The sequence below is a fragment of the Lissotriton helveticus genome, chromosome 3_1, assembly GCF_964261635.1.
Source record: "Lissotriton helveticus chromosome 3_1, aLisHel1.1, whole genome shotgun sequence".
NCBI classification, from domain to species: Eukaryota; Metazoa; Chordata; class Amphibia; order Caudata; family Salamandridae; genus Lissotriton; species Lissotriton helveticus.
This window is the reverse complement of record NC_136061.1, coordinates 279149368-279170265: the sequence shown is the minus strand read 5'-3', so window position 1 is coordinate 279170265 and position 20898 is coordinate 279149368. Positions and strand designations below refer to the sequence as shown.

Below are 20898 nucleotides of genomic sequence, written 5' to 3'. Positions count from 1 at the left end.
ATAAACTTGCTTGAGGAGGAAATGAAGGTGAAAAAGGAAGAGCTATCCTGTCTGCTGGAGGGTTTAGTCAGAAGGAGGTGGGAGGCAAGCAAGCTTGCGCACTATGAATATGGGGAGGGTTGCAGCAAACTTTTGGCTTGGAAATTAAAAACAGAGCAGAGCCAGAATAAAATTCCAGCCATTTGGGCGGAAGGACAAGGGGTGCCTAAGTGTGAGGAAGGGGAGATAGAGGGACCATTTACAGAGTTCTTTCAGACCCTATACACAGAGGAGGTGGGTGTGTCAAAGGAGCAAGAAGAGAGGTATTTTGAAAAGCTGCAAGCGCCAGTGTTATCAAAGGAGCAGAGGGAATGGCTAAATGCAGAAATAACAATTGAAGAAGTAACAAAGTCAATAGGAAAGTTGAAAAGGGGAAAGGTGGCTGGCCCAGATGCACTCCCAAATGAGATCTATTTGTCCCTTAAAGAAGAGATTGCCCCCTTTTTGACAGGCCTGTTCAACCTGATTTTTCTTGGGGGCAAGAATATACCACCATCCTGGGGGGATGCCACTATTTGCCTTTTACATAAAAGCAGGGAAAGACTCCGAACTCTGTGAATCCTATAGACCGATCTCATTACTGAATACGGACTATAAAATCTTTACCAGAAGGGGTTTATCAGCGGTAGGCAGATACAAGAGTCAACGCATGAGTTATTTGGGGCCATTGATATCGCAATACAAAATGAGTTCACTCTGGCAATCATAACTTTCTAAGCAGCAAAGACCTTCGACAGGGTGAATTGGTCCTTCCTGCATAAAGCTACAGAGAGGTGTGGGCCTGGGAACAGCCTTTTGTAGGGTCCTGGAAACAATCTATAAGAACCCTTCTGCCAGGATAATGGTGAACGGGAATCTCACCCAAAAAATAATTATATCAAGAGGAACAAGGCAGGGATGTCCCCTTTCCCCCCTCCTTTTCAACATCTATAGCAAGCCTCTTGCAAATAAACTGGGAGCTAGCCAAAAAATCTTCCCATTTGTATTTCAGGGATGGGAGAAGATGGTAGCTCTATATGCCAGCGACCTGATGGTATTTACAACTAATTTGGCACTTTCCTTACCAATAATATCAGACATTAAGGGTACATTTGGAGAGGTCTCCCGCTACCAGCTAAGCTGGCAGAAATCAGAGGTGATGGAATGGAACTCTTGGAGTAATAACCCCCTGGTAAGAACCTCAATGAAATACCTAGGCATTTTGGTGAACAAAAACCTAGAGGAGGTGGCACGTTTGAATTTTGAGAAAGCAGCAAGCTAGAAGAACAATTGTTACTTACCTGTAAACAGGTGGTTCTCCAGTATTGGTGTCTTTCATAGATTCACATGCTTGAATATTCCCCGTCGTCGGAGTGGGAGTCCCACGGTAAATAAAATAGCCATAACATACTAATAATATGTATATGTAAAACATAACAGATGAAATACATATTAGAAAACAGGCAGTAAATGCCCCGGAAGCCACATTCAACACTCTGCAGAGAATCCAAAACGCTGCGGCCCGACTACTCACTCACACCCCGGCCAGATCTTCGGCAAAGCCAGCCTTGAAGCTACTTCACTGGCTCCCAGTCAGAGAGAGGGTTGTCTTCAAAGCCCTCTGCCTGGCTCATAAACTACTTCACCACAAAGGGCCACCCATTCTTAATAAATGTATCACTCCCTACAAAGCTACCAGAGCACTTCGGTCAAACCAAGAGAACTTCATTTCTGTTCACAGAGTAATAAAAGCACGGTCTGGAGGCCGCCGCTTCTCGGTACACACCGCCAAACGGTTGAACAGCCTACCCCGGAGACTAAGGACCGAACCAAACCTCCTTCAGTTTAGGAAGGCACTGAAAACTCTTCTCTTCCCCTGATCCACTCTTCCCTTCCGTTGATGTTCCCTCTCGATTCCAGGTTCCAGCGCCGGGATGCTCCAGGGTTACTGCGCTCCCTACAAAAACCTTAATAATAATAATAATAATAATAATAATAAATGCCTAGACATAATTCCTCATAGGAATACATGAACAGAGAAAAAACACTTGTAGCCTATACCTGTCATTATGTTGGTCCAAACTGTAGCCAATCAGGCGCCAGCAGCCCTCCAGAACCTTCTCCTCAGAGCTCAGCACCTCAGATTTTCGTAGCACAAGAGTGACCACAGAGTCTATGAGGAGAAGAGAGCCTCTGAGGGGAGGAAGGGTGGGTCGCATGTGAATCTATGAAAGACACCAATACTGGAGAACCACCTGTTTACAGGTAAGTAACAATTGTTCTTCTCCAGTATTAGGGTGTCTTTCATAGAGTCACATGCTTGAATATGGAATAGAAAGCAGTAATATCCGAAGAAAACTTCCAATAATGGAGGAGGGAAGACAGAGGCTCACCTTATTGAAAAAGAGTGCGAAGCACAGCCTGTCCCACTGCAGTGTCTGCTTCGTTGATGGCACCCAGGCAGTAGTGTTTCGTAAAGGTGTGCCTGCTTGACCATGTAGCTGCTGTGCAGATCTGATGCAGCGGCACACCAGCAAATAGGGCAGTTGAAGACGACATCGCCCTTGTAAAATGGGCCCTCACTGAAGACTGTAGAGGCTTGCCTGCCTGTTGATGGCAGAAAACGATGGCCGAGGAAACCCAACAAGCAATTGTAGGTTCGGGAACTGGACGCCCGTTGTGGAAACGTCCATAAGATATGAAGATGGCAAAAGTCAGCAGCTGCAGAAATCCATCTAACCATGGTTTGTTTAGACACTGCTTGTCCTTGCCGTATCTTTCCATAGGCAATAAACAGTTGATCGGCTATGAGAATGACAGAGGTCCTTTGCAAATAGAATTTTAAACATCTTCTGATGTCAAGGGTATGTAATGCCCTCCCCGCAGTGGATTGCGGATTAGGAAAAACGTCTTTAAGATGACTGGTTCATTCAGGTGAAAATCCGAAGGCACCTTAGACATAAACCTTGGGTTTGTAGGTAGCACCACAGAATTGGACGTGAATTGTAAGAAAGGTGAATTGATGTTGAAAGCCTGAACATCACTGACTCTTCTAGATGAAGTTAATGCTAACAAAAGAGAAACGCTCTATGCCAAGAATTTGAAATACACCCTAAAATTGGCTCAAATGGGTGGCGCATGAGCTGCGCTAATACTACATTAAAAATGCCATGATGGAGGCGGACGACGTACAGGAGGAAACATTCTGAATAGTCCCTTAAGGAACTGTTGTATTCTTGAAGAATAAAGAGAGATGGACCTATCCTGACGTTACCTTGAAATGGCTGCCAAAAAGACCTTCAACTTTGCATGAGATAAGCCTGATCTTGCTAAGTGCAAGAAAAAAAGGTAATATATATATCTGGTCCGGAGGTTGCATGAAATGGGTGAACCCCAGCAGATTAACACTGTGATACGGCGGCCCCACCTACCCGTCACACACCACGGTATTGCAGTCCTTCCCGTACGACAGAGAATCCGGCCAGAGCGTCCATAGTAGCAACCCAACCCACCAAATGTCCAACCCTCTGTCCTCTGTTCCAGGACCCAATCCGGAACGGCGGAAACACGGAAGCACTACCACCTGACCCCGGAAGTACCTCCCCCTCACGTGACCGGGACACTAGAAATGCCGGAACCAGGAAACAGTCCGACGTCGGATTGAGCTTGTGGCAGGAGACCCCGACCGGAGAGGCGAAGGAGACGGCGACCGAAGAGGAAGAAGACTGGTCCGAAGATTGGTGGAGTCCACCGGAGGTTGCTGGGGAGCGGCCGCAACTCAACTTGGAGAGTTGCGGCGGAGCGGGTGAGTGACACGGAACCCCTCTGATAGCACATTAGGTGCAGTGTAAATAATTCCTTTCTGTATATTTGAACTACCCTTTAGGCTCACGTCGTCACTCGGAGCACTGTGTAAAATTTGTAAAGCACTCCTCCACTTTGTAAATAAACCCTTTAATCCTCACGTCCCACCACCCTACACCCCTACTGCTTCTCGATACCCTGCTTGTGTCCGTCCCTATCCTGACCCTTCCGACCCCTCCTCACTTTCGTCTTCTTACCCCTCACACTTCCCGGTGCCGGTAACAGGGATTTGACGAGAGAAGTCCGGCAGGACTAACGGCTCCTTTCTTTTCTTTGTTTTCTCCCGGTACCTCCGAGGACATCCCCAAGAGTAGAAGACCCGGAGAGCCCGCTGACATCGGTACCGGACCTGGACCCCTCCCGTGGAGCCGTGCCTTTCATTTCTGGATCATTGACTCTTGCTAATCACCCTGTTTTGAGCAACCATACGGAAATAAATCAAACATTGCCCACTATATACGGCCTCCGCGCTTGGTATTCCGGTCCGCCACACCCCCACGCACACAAACACCAAATGCAGATTCTTTTCCATTACAGTCTGTACGTCTTTATTTTAGTAGGTGCTCTCGCGGAAGCCAGTACCTCCTTACAATCTGCCGAGATAGCCCGATGAGCTAATTCAAGGTGCTCAGACGCCAAGCTGCTAATTTTAGAGAAGCTTGATCCAGATGGCAAATTTGACCATTCTGAAAGGAGAGGAGATTCGGTATTGGTCGAAACTGTATTGGATCGTACTCTGAGAGGAGAAGAAGTTTGGTGAACCAGTATTGGCGAGGCCACCAGGGGGCGAAGAGAATCAAGCGACACGGCTCTTTCTTCATCTTCCAGAGAACTCTCGGAACCAACGGTATCGGAGGAAAAGCATAAGCATATATTTGAGACCAGTTTATCGAAAATGCCTTCCCCTGCGAGTCCCCGTGGGGATGCCAGCTTGCAAAGAAAACAGGCATTTGCTGTTCTTTTCTTTCGCAAAGAGGTCCAGATCGGCAGTTCCTATTCGTGGTTGGACACCGTGGACCTGCCAAAGGGTGTTCGCCAGCACATTTGCAACTCACGGCACATGAACAGCCAAGAGATTGATCCTGTGTCGTATCGCCCAACGATACCTGAGATAGAAGAACCAACCTCGTTCTTCCCTGTTTGTTTAAGTAATGCATACTTGAAGTATTGTCTGTGCGAACCAATACTGTGGCCCCTTGAATGATTGCACAAGAGGATTTGAGGGCTAAGAAGATGGCACTTAGCTCTAGCAGATTGATGTGCCAAGCCTTTTGTTGAGGGTTCCATCTCTCACTGACCTTCAGCCCTTGAAGGTATGCTCCCCAACCCTCGAGGGATGCGTCTGTGGTGAATGTGTAATTTGGCGCTTCTTGAAGGAAACGCACACCCCTTCTACAAATTTCTTTCTTGGACCCACCAAACACGGCCTCTAGCATCCGAGGAGTGATTTGAATGAGATCTTCGATTGAACTGGAAACCTGCAACCACTGCTTGTCTAGCTCCTCTAGCAATTATCTCATGTGCAATCTGTAGTTGGGAACCAACGGGATGCAGGTGGTGGCTGAGGCCAGGAATGACTGAGGATCTACTGAAACAGACTTTTTCGTACGTAGAAGAAACCACCAAGTGGGAGCTGCAGGCCCATCGTTCGTGTGAGACAAACACCTTTGCTAGGTTTGTATTGATTGATGCTCCGAGAAACTTTCATATCGGAGCTAGTACTAGTTGGGACTTGTCATGATTTATTGAAAACCAGGGTTAAAAACAGTGACTGACAAGTCTGGGTGTGCTGGACTGCCTGTAAATAAGAGCGAGCCCTTATTATACAGTTGTCTCAGTAATGATAATTTGTATGCCTTGCAGACGTAGATAGGCTGCCACTGGCGCCAGGATCTACGTAAAGACACGTGAAGCGGACCTAAGTCCAAAAGGTAGGACTTAAATTGAAAATGTTTTGTACCTATTGTAAAGCGTAGCCACTTCCCGTGCTTAGGAAGGATTGGCACATGAAAATAGACATTCTGGAGGCTGAGAGTAGTTATAAAGTCGTTCTGGCATAAGAACTTTAGAACTCTCTTGAGGTACAACATTTGTAAAGTTTGCGCAAAGATCTAAAATCATGTGCTACTTTCCTGATTTGCTTGTTGATGAGGAACTGTTAGAGTAAACCCTAATGCTGTTGGATATTCGGAACCACTCCGACGGTCCCTGTTTGTATCCATATAGACACTTGTGCAAACGACTCCCGTAGATGAGAAGGTGGAGGTCCCTTTCGAGGTGTAGAAAGAGGGAAATTTGACAAATTCTAGTGTGCCCTTGGGCATGATGTGTAAAAACCCCCAACGATCCTCTGTCACCTTTGACCAATTGGAATAAAAGGGAGATATTAGAACTCCGACGTTTTTGAAGGGAATAAAGGTGGGTTCAAGGTAGTCCATTGTTTCTTAGAAGAGTTGCCCCGGCTGTACGATGATTTTCTATGTAGGACCTGTTGGTACTTTGCCCATGTGACTGCGTTTGATTTGAGTAACGCAGTTGGTTCTGATTGTAGGAGCCAATACTGGATGGTACTCCCTTGAAAAAAGGACGTGGATCTACGTCCTCGGCACCACAAAAAGGCTGCAATTCTATATCCAGAGGGTGCGGGCAGTATCTGTGTTCTTTAACCCCTTCAGTGCTGATGACAAAGCCAGCTCGTCATGGGCGTTACCTGCGCTACGCGGATGACGAGCTGGCTTTGTCATAAACAAGCCATTTTTTTATTTTCAGCGCACGCACAGCGGGAAAACACGGTAGGGGTTAAGATGGTCTGCAGTGCCTCATCAACATGCTGGCCAGAAGGGATCCGCAATCAAAAGGCAAGTGAAGTATGGAAGTCTGAACCTCCTTGCGAAAGACGTAGCATTGAAGCAAAAATGTATTTGCCAGACTGCTCCTATTGCGAGCTGTCGAAAACCTGTACACGCAATGTCCGCTGCACAGTGTATTATTTCTGATGCGCTTCTCTCTCTCTTTCCCCCTCCTGCAAGATCTTCAAAGCGTGAGGCTTGGAGGATTCTGGAATAAGTTCTACTAGCGCCAACATGTCAAGAGCACATCTGGCGGCATACCTGCCCAACTGGCTTGCAAGATAATCGCTGTGCCGCCTGAGTAATGACTGAGTCAGGGTAGGCTGAGAGACTAGAAAAACAGGTGAATAGTGGGGAGCTTCACATTTCTTGTCGAGGCGTGGAAAAAAACGCCGGCACAGAGTTTGGCCTCCGCATGAGTTTAACACCTTCTTTCTAAATAAAGTCTATGATAGGGACTGAACGAACTTGTTTCTGTGGTTTCCCCAGGACGAGGGGAAAGCGGAGAACGATTTGCCGCTCTCTTCATAAGGAGGGGAAAAAAACCTCAAACATACACCGAAGGTGAATGCAATAGAACTCCAGTTGCAAGAGAAGACGTATTCCCGCCCTGGTACAGGGTGTGGCAGCCTTGCTGTCAGAAATACATAATTCTGATCTGAAGAAAAAACATGCTCATACGGCTATGTGCTGTCCAAGAAGAATAATGGCGGAAGTAAAAGCCTTCACGCCCCCACGTGGATGTAGCGGAAAGCTGCCGTCGACTAAATAAATCGTCTACAAAAGCACTGTGCATAAAAGTCAACAGTGTGTGAAAGCAACTGTCAACGGGCTCAACTGCCGATGAATCCAACAGTTGACAGGGTCATCCGTCAACGAAGTCAACATCTACGGAGCTCACCGTCTACGGAGCTCACCGTCTACGGAGCTCAACGTCTACGGAGCTCACCGTCTACGGGGCTCACCGTCTACGGGGCTCACCGTCTACGGAGCTCACCGTCTACGGAGCTCACCGTCTACGGAGCTCACCGTCTACGGAGCTCACCGTCTACGGAGCTCACCGTCTACGGAGCCCACCGTCTACGGAGCTCACCGTCTACGGAGCTCACCGTCTATGGAGCTCACAGTCGACGAGCCCACCGTCGACGAGCCCACCGTCGACGAGCCCACCGTCGACGAGGCCACAGTCGACGAGGCCACAGTCGACGAGGCCACCGTCAAAGAAATTTTCCATCGACGAAAACTACCAGTGGTCGACGAGCCTTCAGTCGACAAGAGGGCACTGTCCTCACTGTGGTCGACGAATGCCTGGAGGCATTGTCGTTGCAGAGCACCAGTGATGGCAGAGATTGTCGTCAGAGAGTACATCGACCGTATCGTCGACAAGCTGGCACATGTTCACGTAGAAAAGTGCGCAGAGTGAGTCTAGACGTCTGAGAGTAAATCTCGTGGGCGTAAATGTGGGAGGCACAGACTTAAAGAAGGCCAGAGACCCCTTAATTGTGATGTTACTTCAGCTGGTGAAGTAGAGGAGAAGCATCACTTAAAACCTTAATGCAGGACAAACAAAAAAAAAATCCTGCCACATCAGAAGGGGGGTAAAGTCTAAGCACAAGAACAACCCCTTTTCCACCTACCATGTCAGAGACAGGCAGAGTGCTGGTCCTTATACTCTTCATGAGGGTTCACAGGAAAAGGACTCAGCTTCCCACAAGTGACACAGGGTCTGAAGGTAAACTTCATGTAAGAAGACATTACAAAACTGTGATATTATGAAGGAAAAAGTGAAGAAAAATGAAGAAAATTGAAGACAACCGAGCAGAGCTCAGGGAGACTCCCTTCACACGACGTGCGGTAGAAAATCTGAGGTGCTGAGCTCTGAGGAGAAGGTTCTGGAGGGCTGCTGGCGCCTGATTGGCTACAGTTTGGACCAACATAATGACAGGAATAGGCTACAAGTGCTTTTTCTCTGTTCATGTATTCCTATGAGGAATTATGTCTAGGCATTTACTGCCTGTGTTCTAATATGTATTTCGACTGTTATGTGTTACATATACATATTATTAGTATGTTATTGCTATTTTATTTACCGTGGGACTCCCACTCCGACGACGGGGAATATTCAAGCATGTGAATCTATGAAATACACCCTAATACTGGAGAATAAGAAGTTACTACGGTCTTGGGCATGTCTGCCGCTGTCCTTCTTAGGTAGGTCAGACATCCTGAAGATGGCAATATTATCCAAGATTACCTTTCTTTTCGCGTTAATACCCCAAGAATTCAAGAAGGCCTGGTTTAACAAATTGCAAGGAGTGTTGACCAGTTTTATTTGGGCCTCTAAGGTCCCCAGAATTGCATGGAAGAAGCTTCGCAGGGAAACTCCAGGGGGGGATCACCAGTCCTGACATGTTTCAGTATTGTAAGGCTTTCCAAATTAAAACAATGAGAATTTTAATGCAAGATCATTAAATATATCCTACGTACTTACAAGCTTTGACTAAGTCAGAGGGGGATGGGTCCTTGTTCAAATTCGGGCACCCGAAATACTTAAAAAAAGTACAACTAAAACTCCTCCAAGCAGCTTGTAAGCCATGGTTTCAAATTAGAAGGGCAGCACGGAGTCTGTACTATAGCAGTTACGCTTCAATCTGGGCCTCTCCAGGTACCCCTGAGTGTCTAAAGGACAAGCTATCAACCTCGTTAGTAGAAGCTGAGGTAACAAAATGGAACCAGCTACTTGAAGGGCAGACTGTGGTGGATTGAGGACAATTATCATCCTTGTCGAATGGGAACATCTCTAGATTCGAGTACTATCAACTGGTCAGCTAGTCAAAATCACTGTTGAAGGATGAGGCAGGAAATAGGGACCTTGACAGGAAATTTTAAAGAACCCTGGGCAAAAGAAGGAGGTGTTGGAGTGGTATTGGCTGTTCACTCAGGCTGGAGAGGGAGTTTGTTCTCCCCACTGAAATCTGGAAGAAAGACCTACCGTCGGGAGACATACAGAATCTCTGGCAAGTATCGATGTCTATGTTGTGGTATGTTGTTAGTGCTGCCTCTCTCAGAAAAACCACTCTGTTTATGACACATAGGGCCTATTGGTCACCGAAAAAGCTGACAAAGATGAACAGGCAGGCGGTCAAGAGTATACATGTATGTGAGAAAAAAAATGGTGTATTCCCCATTTCAAAATGTTATGCCTGAAGTATTCAAACACACATTTTTGCTTCATACATTGCTTTGCAGGGAGCATGTCTGTGACACTCATAGGATCCCTGCAACTGATTCGGTTCCTTCAGAACCTCACAGCTCGCCCTCTCTGTCTTGCCGTTGATAGTATACTCCATACTTATCTTAATTTTTGTGAAAGGGATTCACTCAATGGATCTGAACAAAGACCTTGTTTACGTCTATAGGAATAAACAAGAGATGCATATGTTGAGAAAGATAGAAAAGCACTTGTATTTAAAGAAGAGAACACTCCCAATATCTGTGTGCAAGAAAATCCGGATGATATGCTAAGGAGGCTGGAGGGTCTTTGTCTTTTGAGCCCTTCTCTGGAACTCCTTGTCCGTCATGTACATTCATGTTTCTATCACCACAAATTTGGAAAGAGCTTGATGAGTTGGTATGTGTTTAGTTGACTTTCTTGCTATACACTGTTATGTGCACCACTGAAAAAATAGGTTGATGCACCCTTTCATATGCTTTAAAGAGAAAGCAACTTAGATTAAAAGAATCATCTCTTTGAAAAACTGGGAGATAAACTGACAGCATAGACAACAGAAACAATTGTGAGAAGGATAACTTATGTTTCGCATCATATGACAGGTTTCTACAGACTTTACCGTTTATTGCAATGCAGATCATAGATGGGAGTTTTGAACTGAATAGATTTCACCATTTCACCGGTTCGCAGGGAGTAGAGATCAACACAGCAGTAGGGCAGGGTTGTGCTGGGAGGAAAGATCAAACACACCAAATTACTTAATTTTCTACCAAAGGCTTTTCTCTGTGCATTATCATGGGAAAGTGTAGCCTAGCTAAGTCTTACAATACTCACAAAGTGAACATTTAACATAGGAGAACATGACCTCAAAGTTACTTGCATCCACTAAGGGTGCATTATTGGTACACAAATCAAAAGTGTCTGATTCATAAACGAAAAGAAAAGTGGAGGTTATATTCATATTTGTGTTTTGAGAGCAAATAACGTATGCCGTCCAAAAAGAACTTAAATGCATTTAACTTACAGCCTTGCACATAAAAGAAGGGGATTGTATAATATTAATAAATCAGGGCCAAAACAAAATTGGGCTGATTGAGACAATTCACACACTGATGCCAGATTAAATTGATAGATTCAATATAAGACAGTAATAAAGTGCTCAAGATGTTTAGATGGGGTTTGGGAAACACAAACCTTCTAGGATTGGTACATTTTAGGCATGACTGCTGAACTTTCGCGTATTTAGATAATTATTGCATAATTTAATTACATTTTCATAAAAAATCTGTGTTTCAATTTTCCATACTGTATTACATCTATGGTAAATGCTTCAAAGAGAATGTGTGATGCGCGTTAGTAAACGAAAGACTAGCTTCTCTGCTTGGTGAATTAAATACTTCAGAGGCAACATACCACTACAATATGGAATATTGCATTTGCAGGATCCAAATGGAATACTGCATAAAAACTTTAACTTCTGGTTTGTAAATTTTAGTATAATCACTGTTGCGATGTGATGGATGAGAGTTTCTTTGGTGTCTAGCCAAAAATATACCCTACTTCTGTGTTTTAAATAACTCGATATTCACTGCTGAATGGACTCATTCAGATAAAGAGAAGATATTTCCCGAAAGGTGTAGAAGACATGGCATCTATTCAATTAAAAAAAAACAATGTGACTTTGGATGTGTGATACAATTAAGAATTATTTTTTCTTATTTCATTTATCTCGTGCCGAAGCTGAAAAACATTTACATACTTTTTAAACCCAGAGAGTAAATTTATTTTTAACTGCTTTCGTTGCTTTTAACTAACACACGTACATAGTTTAAATGCCCTAGCTTTTTCATATACTCTTATTGCTGAAGTTGTTACGTATTGAAGCCTTTCTCATTACTCAGAAGGAAGTGATCAGGTATTCAATCTCCTGTTAGGACAAACTACTGAGGTTAATGCTATCTACTGTAATTTCTTTCTTATTCACAAATTATCATTTACACAAAACTGTTCTCATAATGCACTGGGATATTGAGAACCACACTTTTTAATATATGATCCACTCCAAATACTTTATTTTGTATCAAATATGAGTCATTCATTGTTTCTGCTAAAAATATAATGTGTAACAAATAGATATTTTATTAAACAGTTGGTAAGCACCAAATTGTTAAATTATATGACATTAAACAAATGACAAAAACAGACATTATTTCACTGAAGCTGGGCTACAATAGCTAGTTTAATGACAGATGCCGAATAGGACATACTAAAATCACCACTATGTAAAGTCGTTCTTGGGAAGGTTTTGCGAACTGGCTGAACTTTTGAGTTTCATGGCTCAAATTAAACGTTGTTGATGAGCATTTGTAGGGGAGCTCCGCTGGAGATGGCTGAGGTTTGGAGCACACTGCCGCAGGACTTCACATGCATGATGTGGTTTGCTGGTAGTTCTCACGGCACTTAGCTACTTACTTTTGTCTACCTTCTTTGCCTGTTTCCCAAATAAAAACAGGGAAACGGGTGAGGTGACGAGCAATGCCGAAAAGTCAAGGTAGAGATGTGAAGGTGTGGGGTGAGAGGTGCCAGTAGAGAAATGATTGGAGCATGGAGGAATTGATTTGAATTCTCCAGCTGTCCCATGCACTAACTTTTCTAACTACCATTTCCAGCTCATCTAGTCCACTCAGCCCAGTCCTTTTTGAGAAACGCTACACTTAACAGATACATGTATTGCTCTGAGGTAGTAGCTATTCTCATATAGCACTCCTATAGGTAAGGTTCCCTGTGGTGTGTTCATCTGCTATTTAAATGTTTAGTGCCCCCAGGACATCCTTATTAACTTTATAATTCATTTTTAATGGTCTTGCACACCAAAAGGAATTAGCGACCCACCTCTGTCCTTGCATTTTTTTTTTATTGGTAAAGATCAGATGGCGACCATATATATAGGTATGGTACAGCCAGCTTTCACCGACAAAGCCTATCTGAGTCCCATTACATGTCTTATGAAGCAAATCCACATATCCAAGTTGTTTCAGGGGGGCACAGTCTGCACTAAAGAGATGCCTGCTGCAAAAACAACAGTTAAAGGACAGAATGCATAACAATGTTATACATTCACCCCAGTACAGAGATCTGGGCCTAAATCCATCGTTTATTCTGCTCACAATGCCATTCCAGATGAAAGCCAGCCATATGCAAATCAGTCTTGACCCTGTGCCACATGGGAACAGTCCAGCCCGAACTGCCAAGCCAGGTCCTCCCTGGACTGGAAACAAGCATTCTAGGACCGGTTTTGGGCTATCAGCCCGAATCAGCCAGGATAGCTTGATTCCAGTGGCATGGAGAGCACGGGCCTCATGTCTGAGCATACCCGTCGCTCTCGGGGTGACAAATTCAAAAACAACAGTTGATGGACAGAATGCAGAACAATGTCATACATTCTCCCCAGTACAGAGATCTGGGCATAAATCCATCGTTGTTTGCTCACCATGCCATTCCAGTTTGAACCCAGCCATATGCAAATAAGTCTTGACCATGTGCCCCATGGGAACAGTCCAGCCCGAACTGCCAAGCCAGGTCCTCCCTGGACTGGAAACAAGCATCCTAGGAGATGCCTACCAAATGTTTAGGACATCAGCCAAGGACACTGTTATCATTCAGACCTTTTGCCAGTCAAATACTGACCAAGCGGAATTATAAACCAAAAGGTGAATAAAGTATCCATCCTAGTAAGTGTGGAGTGCCCAGTCATTCCTTGCAATTCTTGAGAGAACTCGAAAGAAGGCGGCGGAGACTCGAAATAGAGAGGTAACTGAAAGGATAGGGAAAATGAACAAGGCAACATCAGTGCCAAATTCAACGGCTCTAAATACCACCAGTGAAGAGGGGTGGCAATCATGCATAATTCATGCCGTACATACCACTGAAGGAACGCTCGAATGTTCGTCTGAAGACCCCTTAGAATCAGGTTTTGTAGTCCAATTCACAATTACTTCACCATCATTACCCATGAATTCCTTCCAGCCTAAGTCGAAATCAAAGACAGGGCCCCAGGCAGCAGTAGCAGTGGTCAGTTCTGGAGGTGGAGTTGGTCACCAAGACAAATCTACATCTTATACAGTTCAGTGAATATTCTTGTTGAAAACTCCAGTGATTTACAAATACAGCCCAATTACATCTATTGGAAATTCAAGTGAAAGAAATACTTAAAATGTGTGGCGAGTTACTGGAAGAACGAAACAAGAGAGAGAAGGGTCGAAGTGTAACAGTAGATAAGATAGGGCGGTCAAATGACATGACCCATATAATCCTGGCTCAATCCTCTACTTCAAAGACCATAAGTATAATAAAGCCAGCATGAGAGTCCCCACGTAAAAACTTAAATGAACAGCTACCCGCCCACCATTCATAACCCAGACAGCAAAGAAATCACGTTTCTCCACTGCAACCTGAAATGAGTAAGATCTCCATACTAAATATAAATTTTTCCCTGCAAAACAGCGAGAGTTTGACACCTAGGAACAAGGCAGCGAATAGGTCAACAAATATGTATGCTTTACATTTTCACCTTGTTTCAAACGTAGACCCTGAGTGCCTTACACAAATGAAAGGGAATATGCCACTACCAGCAGATCAAAAACTTAGGTCCCAAATTAATGACAAACTGAATAATTTTTATCACCAATGTTCAAAATTCACCACAGAAAGAACCTTGAAATAAGTTTCTAGCATGGTTGAGGGTGAAATTTGGGTCAAATGTAGCTTGGTGCCAGGACTTGAAAAGACTGAGACCTGTTCAGAATAGTATAACAATGAACTATCATCATCTGTTGATCTGGAAATCTACCCAATTGGAGCTATGGTCCTGATGAGAACTCTTAACTGATTCAGAGTGCGAAACGCGTATACCTGGTTTGTTGAGCCATAAGACTACACCATTTATTTTTTCTGGAAAACGCTCCAAATTTCAAAAAGATTGTATTTATTAAGTGTCTATGGTGTTATATGAACATTGTAAATATAAAATGTTTTTGTAAATAGATTGTAGGAGTTGTGTGTATGCGTGAGACTGCATGCTAGATGTGTGTGATCACTGTGAGTATGGTATGCAAATGAATAACTGGAGGGTGTTGTATGATGATATGTGAATAATTTTTGTATAGAATGTAACGATGTTTGTATAAAATGTGTTAAATACAAAATTGGTGAAAATCAACCAAACAAAGAATATAAAATTAAGGAATAAAAAATAGATTGATTCTGTCCAAACAAGTGTGGTTCTACTTGTTGTTCAAATCGCAAGTATTGACACATACATATCAGGAATTAAGTGTGCAGTATTGGCTTTTGTTTTGTTTTCTATTGATCAGTGGCTTGGCCTTACTGTGGAGAGCCCAAACCCAGTGGTGGTTTTCAATCAAAGCCTGACCAGACAGCACTGGGTACAAGGCTCCTGACTGGAGAAGTAACTGTTATCATGGTATTTTAGGAATACATTGCACAGATTTTTAAGGCAGGACTACATTGGTTTCTTTGCGCAATTTTGCACCAACGTTTGGCGATTACATGCCACGCACTGGTTGGACAGTTTAATTCCACCAAATTTAGGACTAACTGACAGGCGCAAAATGTAGTCTTTTCAATGACTTCTCAGTGCAAATCATCGCCACTAGAACATTGCACCAGTGCAATCATTGTAGTCTAGGAATGAGGGTGCAAAATCGCATCATCACAAGTGCCTTTTTTTGTTACCGAGTCCCAGGAAATGTTCGTTGTTTCAGCACCTTCATGCTGCCCCAATATTTAGAAATGGTTGTAGTTGGAGCAGCCAGTCCACCTATGATGTGAACCTCTAATTGCGTCAAGAAACTAATCGGTGGGGAGGAGCCTAGCTCGCGACCGAGATGGCCGCGCTTTAGATCGGCTCCGTTCAACCGCCTGTTTTTTTCGTTTATCCTGTATTTCTCCTGCCCCGGGAAGCCCTCCTTGTCGTGTTTAAGGTATTAAGGACACTTTGCAGGCACTTACCCGTTGCTCCGGTGATCCTGGGTGCGGTCGATCCTGTGCAGCGATCCCGCTCGCTTCGTGGCCTCCGGGGCGGACTGGCTTGGACCTCCTTGCGACGCCGGGACGAGACGGAGCTCGATGGTCGGCCCTTACTGGCGTTGTGGATCCGGTTGCAGAGGCTGATGTGCGTGTAGGCCGGCTGTGCCCGCTGGCGGACCCGATTGGCTTGCCTTGGGGTGCGGACGCTGCCTTTCGCAGGAGAGCCTACTCATTTCTCCGGCTTGGTCCCCTCCTTTGTTCCCCGGCCCGGCCATTTTGAATTTTCCGCCCGGGCTCGGAGAACGGGGCCGGCGGCACGAGGGGACCGACGAAAATCCTTCTTCTGGTGGGTCTCCTTCCTGCCTTGGGGCGCCCTGCCGCAGATCGGCTGACCTCCTTTTGCTTTGGTATTGCCCCGGCTGGGGCTCCCGACGGCCGAGGGCTCGCTGGGCTCCTAAGATGGCGGCCAACCCTGAATGTCTCTGCCGGGCCTGGGCGAGCACTGAAGGCCCGCCACACGGCCCGGATGCCGGATCTTGTAAAGGGCTTCCTGCACTTCAAGTTGTCCTGGATGCACTATACTCCTGGCGGACTTCCGTGGCTGAGCCTGTCTCCGCTGTGGAGGCGGACCCCCTTTTTGAACTATGCGGGCCCCCGACGTTGGATTTGGCCTCCTCGTTGCAGGGTGCGGCTGGTGTGCTCCTGGACTCTGTGCCCCCGGCGGCGGCCGCATCCATGGGTCTGAGACTCCCCGATGCCCCTCGTCGTCCTGCTTTGTTGCCTCGGCCGCTGGTCTCCGGACCGCTCGCATCCTGGCCTGGCTTCGATGATCCTTCCTGTTTTTCGTCGCGTCGGCTCCCCGGCCGCGGCGCCGGTGCAGATTCAGCTGGGCTTTCCTCATTGGAACTGTCCTTGGAACTGTGCCTGTGGTGCGGACGTTGTACCATGACTTTTCTGGATCCTCAGTATTTTCTCTCACGTTTCTTCTCAGGACTGCCGCTGGATCTTCTCCTGTGCCCTGTGTCCCTTGCCGTTTTGTCTTTGTTTGTTCGGATGATTACAACTTTGGACAAAAGCGGACAGGGCTGAAACGACTTTTTATATGCAGTAGTCTCGTTTTTGATCTATGACCGATATGTGCTGGTGTGATATTGTGTAACTTCATGGAACTCCTGAAACTTATCCTAATATCGTTAACTTCCCGTGGGCTCTACCCCTCCTTTATTGCAGGTGGCGGGATGGAGGCAGATAATATTGTTCTTTCGCCCTCTCCCGTGCGTGATGTTCTTCCCCTTCCCTGGTCCTTTCCCCTTTTGTCTTGTTTCTATCTTGTTCCTCTTCTTCTATATTTCGGGTTCTATTTAGGGCGACAGGCACGCTGCTGGGGGGTTGGCCGTAGCCTTCTGCAGGGGTGTAGGGTGGGCTTGTGGGGTGGGTGGGGGGGTCTGTTGTTGTTTTTAAGGGGTCTTTTCCCTCCATTTTTTCTCCCTTTTTGGTTCTATGGCCCTTGTGTATCCCCTCTTTCGGGGCTCTGTCTCGTCTTCTGTCCCCCTGGTGTCATTCTGGGGTATTTTTCCGGTAGTACGATGATTGTGATTTGTTAGATATGTCTTCTTATTTTTATTGCCTATTTTGTACCGGGTTTTTGTTTTCCTGTTTTGTCGCCCGGGGGCGAGTGTTTGGGTAAGAGTCCCTTCTTTTTCCTTTTTTCCCATTCCCCTCCCCCCCCCCCCTTTTGTGGGGTTTTCTTCCTTTATTGGGGGTGCGTTTCGTATTGTTTCCGTACTTGGGTCCTTATCTTTGCTGATTGGTAGTACGGGTGGTGGCGACGGTGGGCGGGCATGGGGCAGTGCGTGCAATGGCCTTTCCTCATGTCCGTTGTTTGGACCGGTGCTTATTGGTATAGCTATTTCGTATTTGTTTCTCCTGTATTTTTTACGATCGCTGTGTTGCTGCCCGCCGCGGCCCCACCCCTCTGGTTTGACTTGCGGCCCGTCACACTCCTGACCTCCCTGACCCGTCTTTAAAATGAAAACTACCTTTCTAATTGTTTGCTCCTGAGAATGCTCTACGATGCTTGTTGCTTCTCCTGTCTCAATGCATTTGTATCCTCTAACTCTCTTTGCATTGCTTTTGATATTTTCGCTATGTGGTGGCCAGCCCGGTGGGTTGTAGGCCCGTATTTGTGAGCTCTCTCTGTACAATAAAGGTTTTCAAAAAAAAAAAAAAAAAAAAAAAAAAAAAAAAGAAACTAATCGGTGAGGGAGCGCTTTCTAAGAAACTTTAACATAACATAACAATTGAACATTAAAAACATGTTTTGTGTGGAAATAATTTTTTGACTTGCTAGGAAATGCCGTATTCAGATCCCTGGCTCTTACAGCGGGCCAGTATATTTTAGTAAACAAGTCACTGTCTTCCAATTACGGAACTGTTCACAAAACACGAGTCGGCATCGACCCGCACTCGGAGGATGGTGCCAGACGAGAAGCAGGAGACCTGCGTTACTTGGCACCATTGCTCACCGTGGACATAAAAACAAGACTCATGGTTGACTAATCTCTGGCAGGAGCGCCCCTCTGCTGTGTAAATGGCCAGCTCCCCACCGGCACAAGCGAGTCTGCTGTATAGAGAGGCTGAGCGAAAGACTGACAGTTGTTTATTAGAGTCGAACTGCGGTCCCAGGCTGACGAGCGAGGAGGAAAAAAGAACTGCGGCCCTCTACACCTCGCGGAGCTGATGGTGACTGCTTCATCTGGCTTGGGTGGCTGGCACCGACTGCTGGGTTTGTTCACGTCTGCTGTGCCACATTTGTTTGCAGCAGCAAATCTGCCAAACTGTGCAGGGGGAAAGGAAATGCGTGCTCACCTCCCCCACACAGCTCTGATTAATTAGGTTAGAGGGAATGTGACGTAAGAAATGTATGGCACAGAACCCCATGCATGTCTTCCCATACTGTATTTCGTGTTCACGAAACAACCATTGGCAAAATGGAGAGGATTGAGAGCAAGGCCCCAAAAATATTTGCAGGGATATGTATAGATGAAGGGCGGAGAGAGAAAAGTAAAGTGAGATAAAGAGTGAAACGGGGGTAGGACGCAGGAGGAAGAGGGCAGAGGGCGAAGGAACAAAGGAGGAAGAGTATACGCGGTTTAGTACAAGAGGCGAGCTCGGGAGATGGAAGAGCATAGAGCCAGCAGAGCGCGAGAAGGAGGAAAAGAGATTATAATAAGCACTGGCAGCGCGGCCATGAAAGTGATTGCGCGCTGTAGGGGTGCCCGCGAGGAAAGCCAGATGGCGCCTGTGCACGTAACTGTGCGCGTAACCCACCGCTCTAGGCCACACAAAAAGTGTGTGGTCGGATTTTTGAAGCCCACTAACTAAAAGTCTCGCCAGAGCATCACATGCACTGGCTCAGGCGAGACCCAAAAAGTGGAAATGCTACTGTTTGTCTTGGCCACACTCATCAGTTGTTACTGCGAGCAGAATTAAATTGCTTCACTTGTATTTTTATTATTTGAATGCTTCAAATACCACTTGCAGCACAATGTCTTTCTTTTGATCAAATTGTATCTTTAGTACAAATACTGACAATTGTTATGAATCTACTATTGACCTCAAACACCTGACCGCAATCCTCAACTCACAAGAGTCCCACACATGAGGAAAACCGTGTCGGACCTATGAACTCAGGGTTAAGAAAAAAGAAGTTAACATTTGATTAATTGAAGCATTTTTGTTCTCTCCTTACACACATACAAAAGTACAAACTGAAATGGGACAGTGTTTACAATCTGACAGACATCTAGGTATCGAGAGTCTGGAAAATTCTAGTAATCTTGTAGTAAGCAGCCGAGTAGAGACACCGATGCCAGTTTCTGGCACACATAAGTATACCCCAGCCTGACATGACCTTTGCCGGGACCACTACCTCAAACCTCAATGTTCTCCTGAGTGGGTGAAGGCGGTCCAAGAGGCGACGATTTGGACTGGTGTTGGCCCCTGAAGACGCAGACGACTGATAGGAACCGTGAGCATTAAGCTAAGTGTCTGCATTCGTGGCTCGATGCCCCGTCCCTGACACGGGCCGATGTCGCATTCGACAGCATTACCGTGCTGCACCTCACCAGCTCCACTGGGCTAGGTGTGAGTAATATGCTCGCTAGAACCTTTGTTCCTGGTCGAGTCCTTTTAGCCAGGACGCCCGATACATTGCCAAACCTGTCCTGGCATTTGACCTTTCCTGTGTGGCGGCAGACACGATCAGCAAGACCTGGGCCATTCAATTAGCAACTCTTGGGCAGATGTTGGCTCTCTGTGGAGACCTTGAGCCTTATTTCGGTGATCGTGCAGTCAGACCCTCCAGGTTCCTAGTTAGTGTGGTTGCGGGTCAAGGCTGAAACATGTTGCCGGTCGCTCTCCCAGAGGGGCAACGAGACGGATTCCCTAATACACGGTCATGTGGTGAGCTCACCTGAGTGAAGCGTGCCTGCTTCCTTCACCCCTAGTTCTGTGTCATGTGTGCGATGATCAGCTTTGTTGCCGGTGTATGAGGGTTTTAGGGCACAAATTTTAGGGGCCCTGGTCTTCACATCTACTGCGAGGTGGCTCTGATCTCTCTTTTCTCCAGTGTGCTGTTGTACTGGGCATAAACTCCAGGTGACTTTGCTCGCCCCATACACAGCGAACCAGCTTGGCCTCTGGGCCCTTTTTCCCTGTCCCCTTCACAGATGCTATGTTTTACCTTGCCCACTGAATCCCCTGAACAACATGGGAATCTGTGTACACCCATGCGCTAATATTCAATTTACTGGCTGCCATTTTACCTGCCGGTTTCTCTTGGGCACTTCACTCTAGCCCTCCAATTTCCTTTTTTTCTTTATAGGC

General features: G+C 45.9%; 1 protein-coding gene across 3 annotated transcripts in view; it reads right to left on the bottom strand.

Moving 5' to 3' along the window:
• Positions 1-20898, bottom strand: part of BCAS3 (BCAS3 microtubule associated cell migration factor) — a 4343716-nt gene that overhangs the window by 3650192 nt on the left and 672626 nt on the right. For all 3 annotated transcript variants that reach the window (XM_078679810.1, XM_078679809.1, XM_078679811.1), the window contains exon 8: positions 10583-10690. In XM_078679810.1, coding sequence (XP_078535936.1) covers positions 10583-10690 — 108 coding nt within the window. The remainder of the gene's footprint in view (positions 1-10582; positions 10691-20898) is intronic.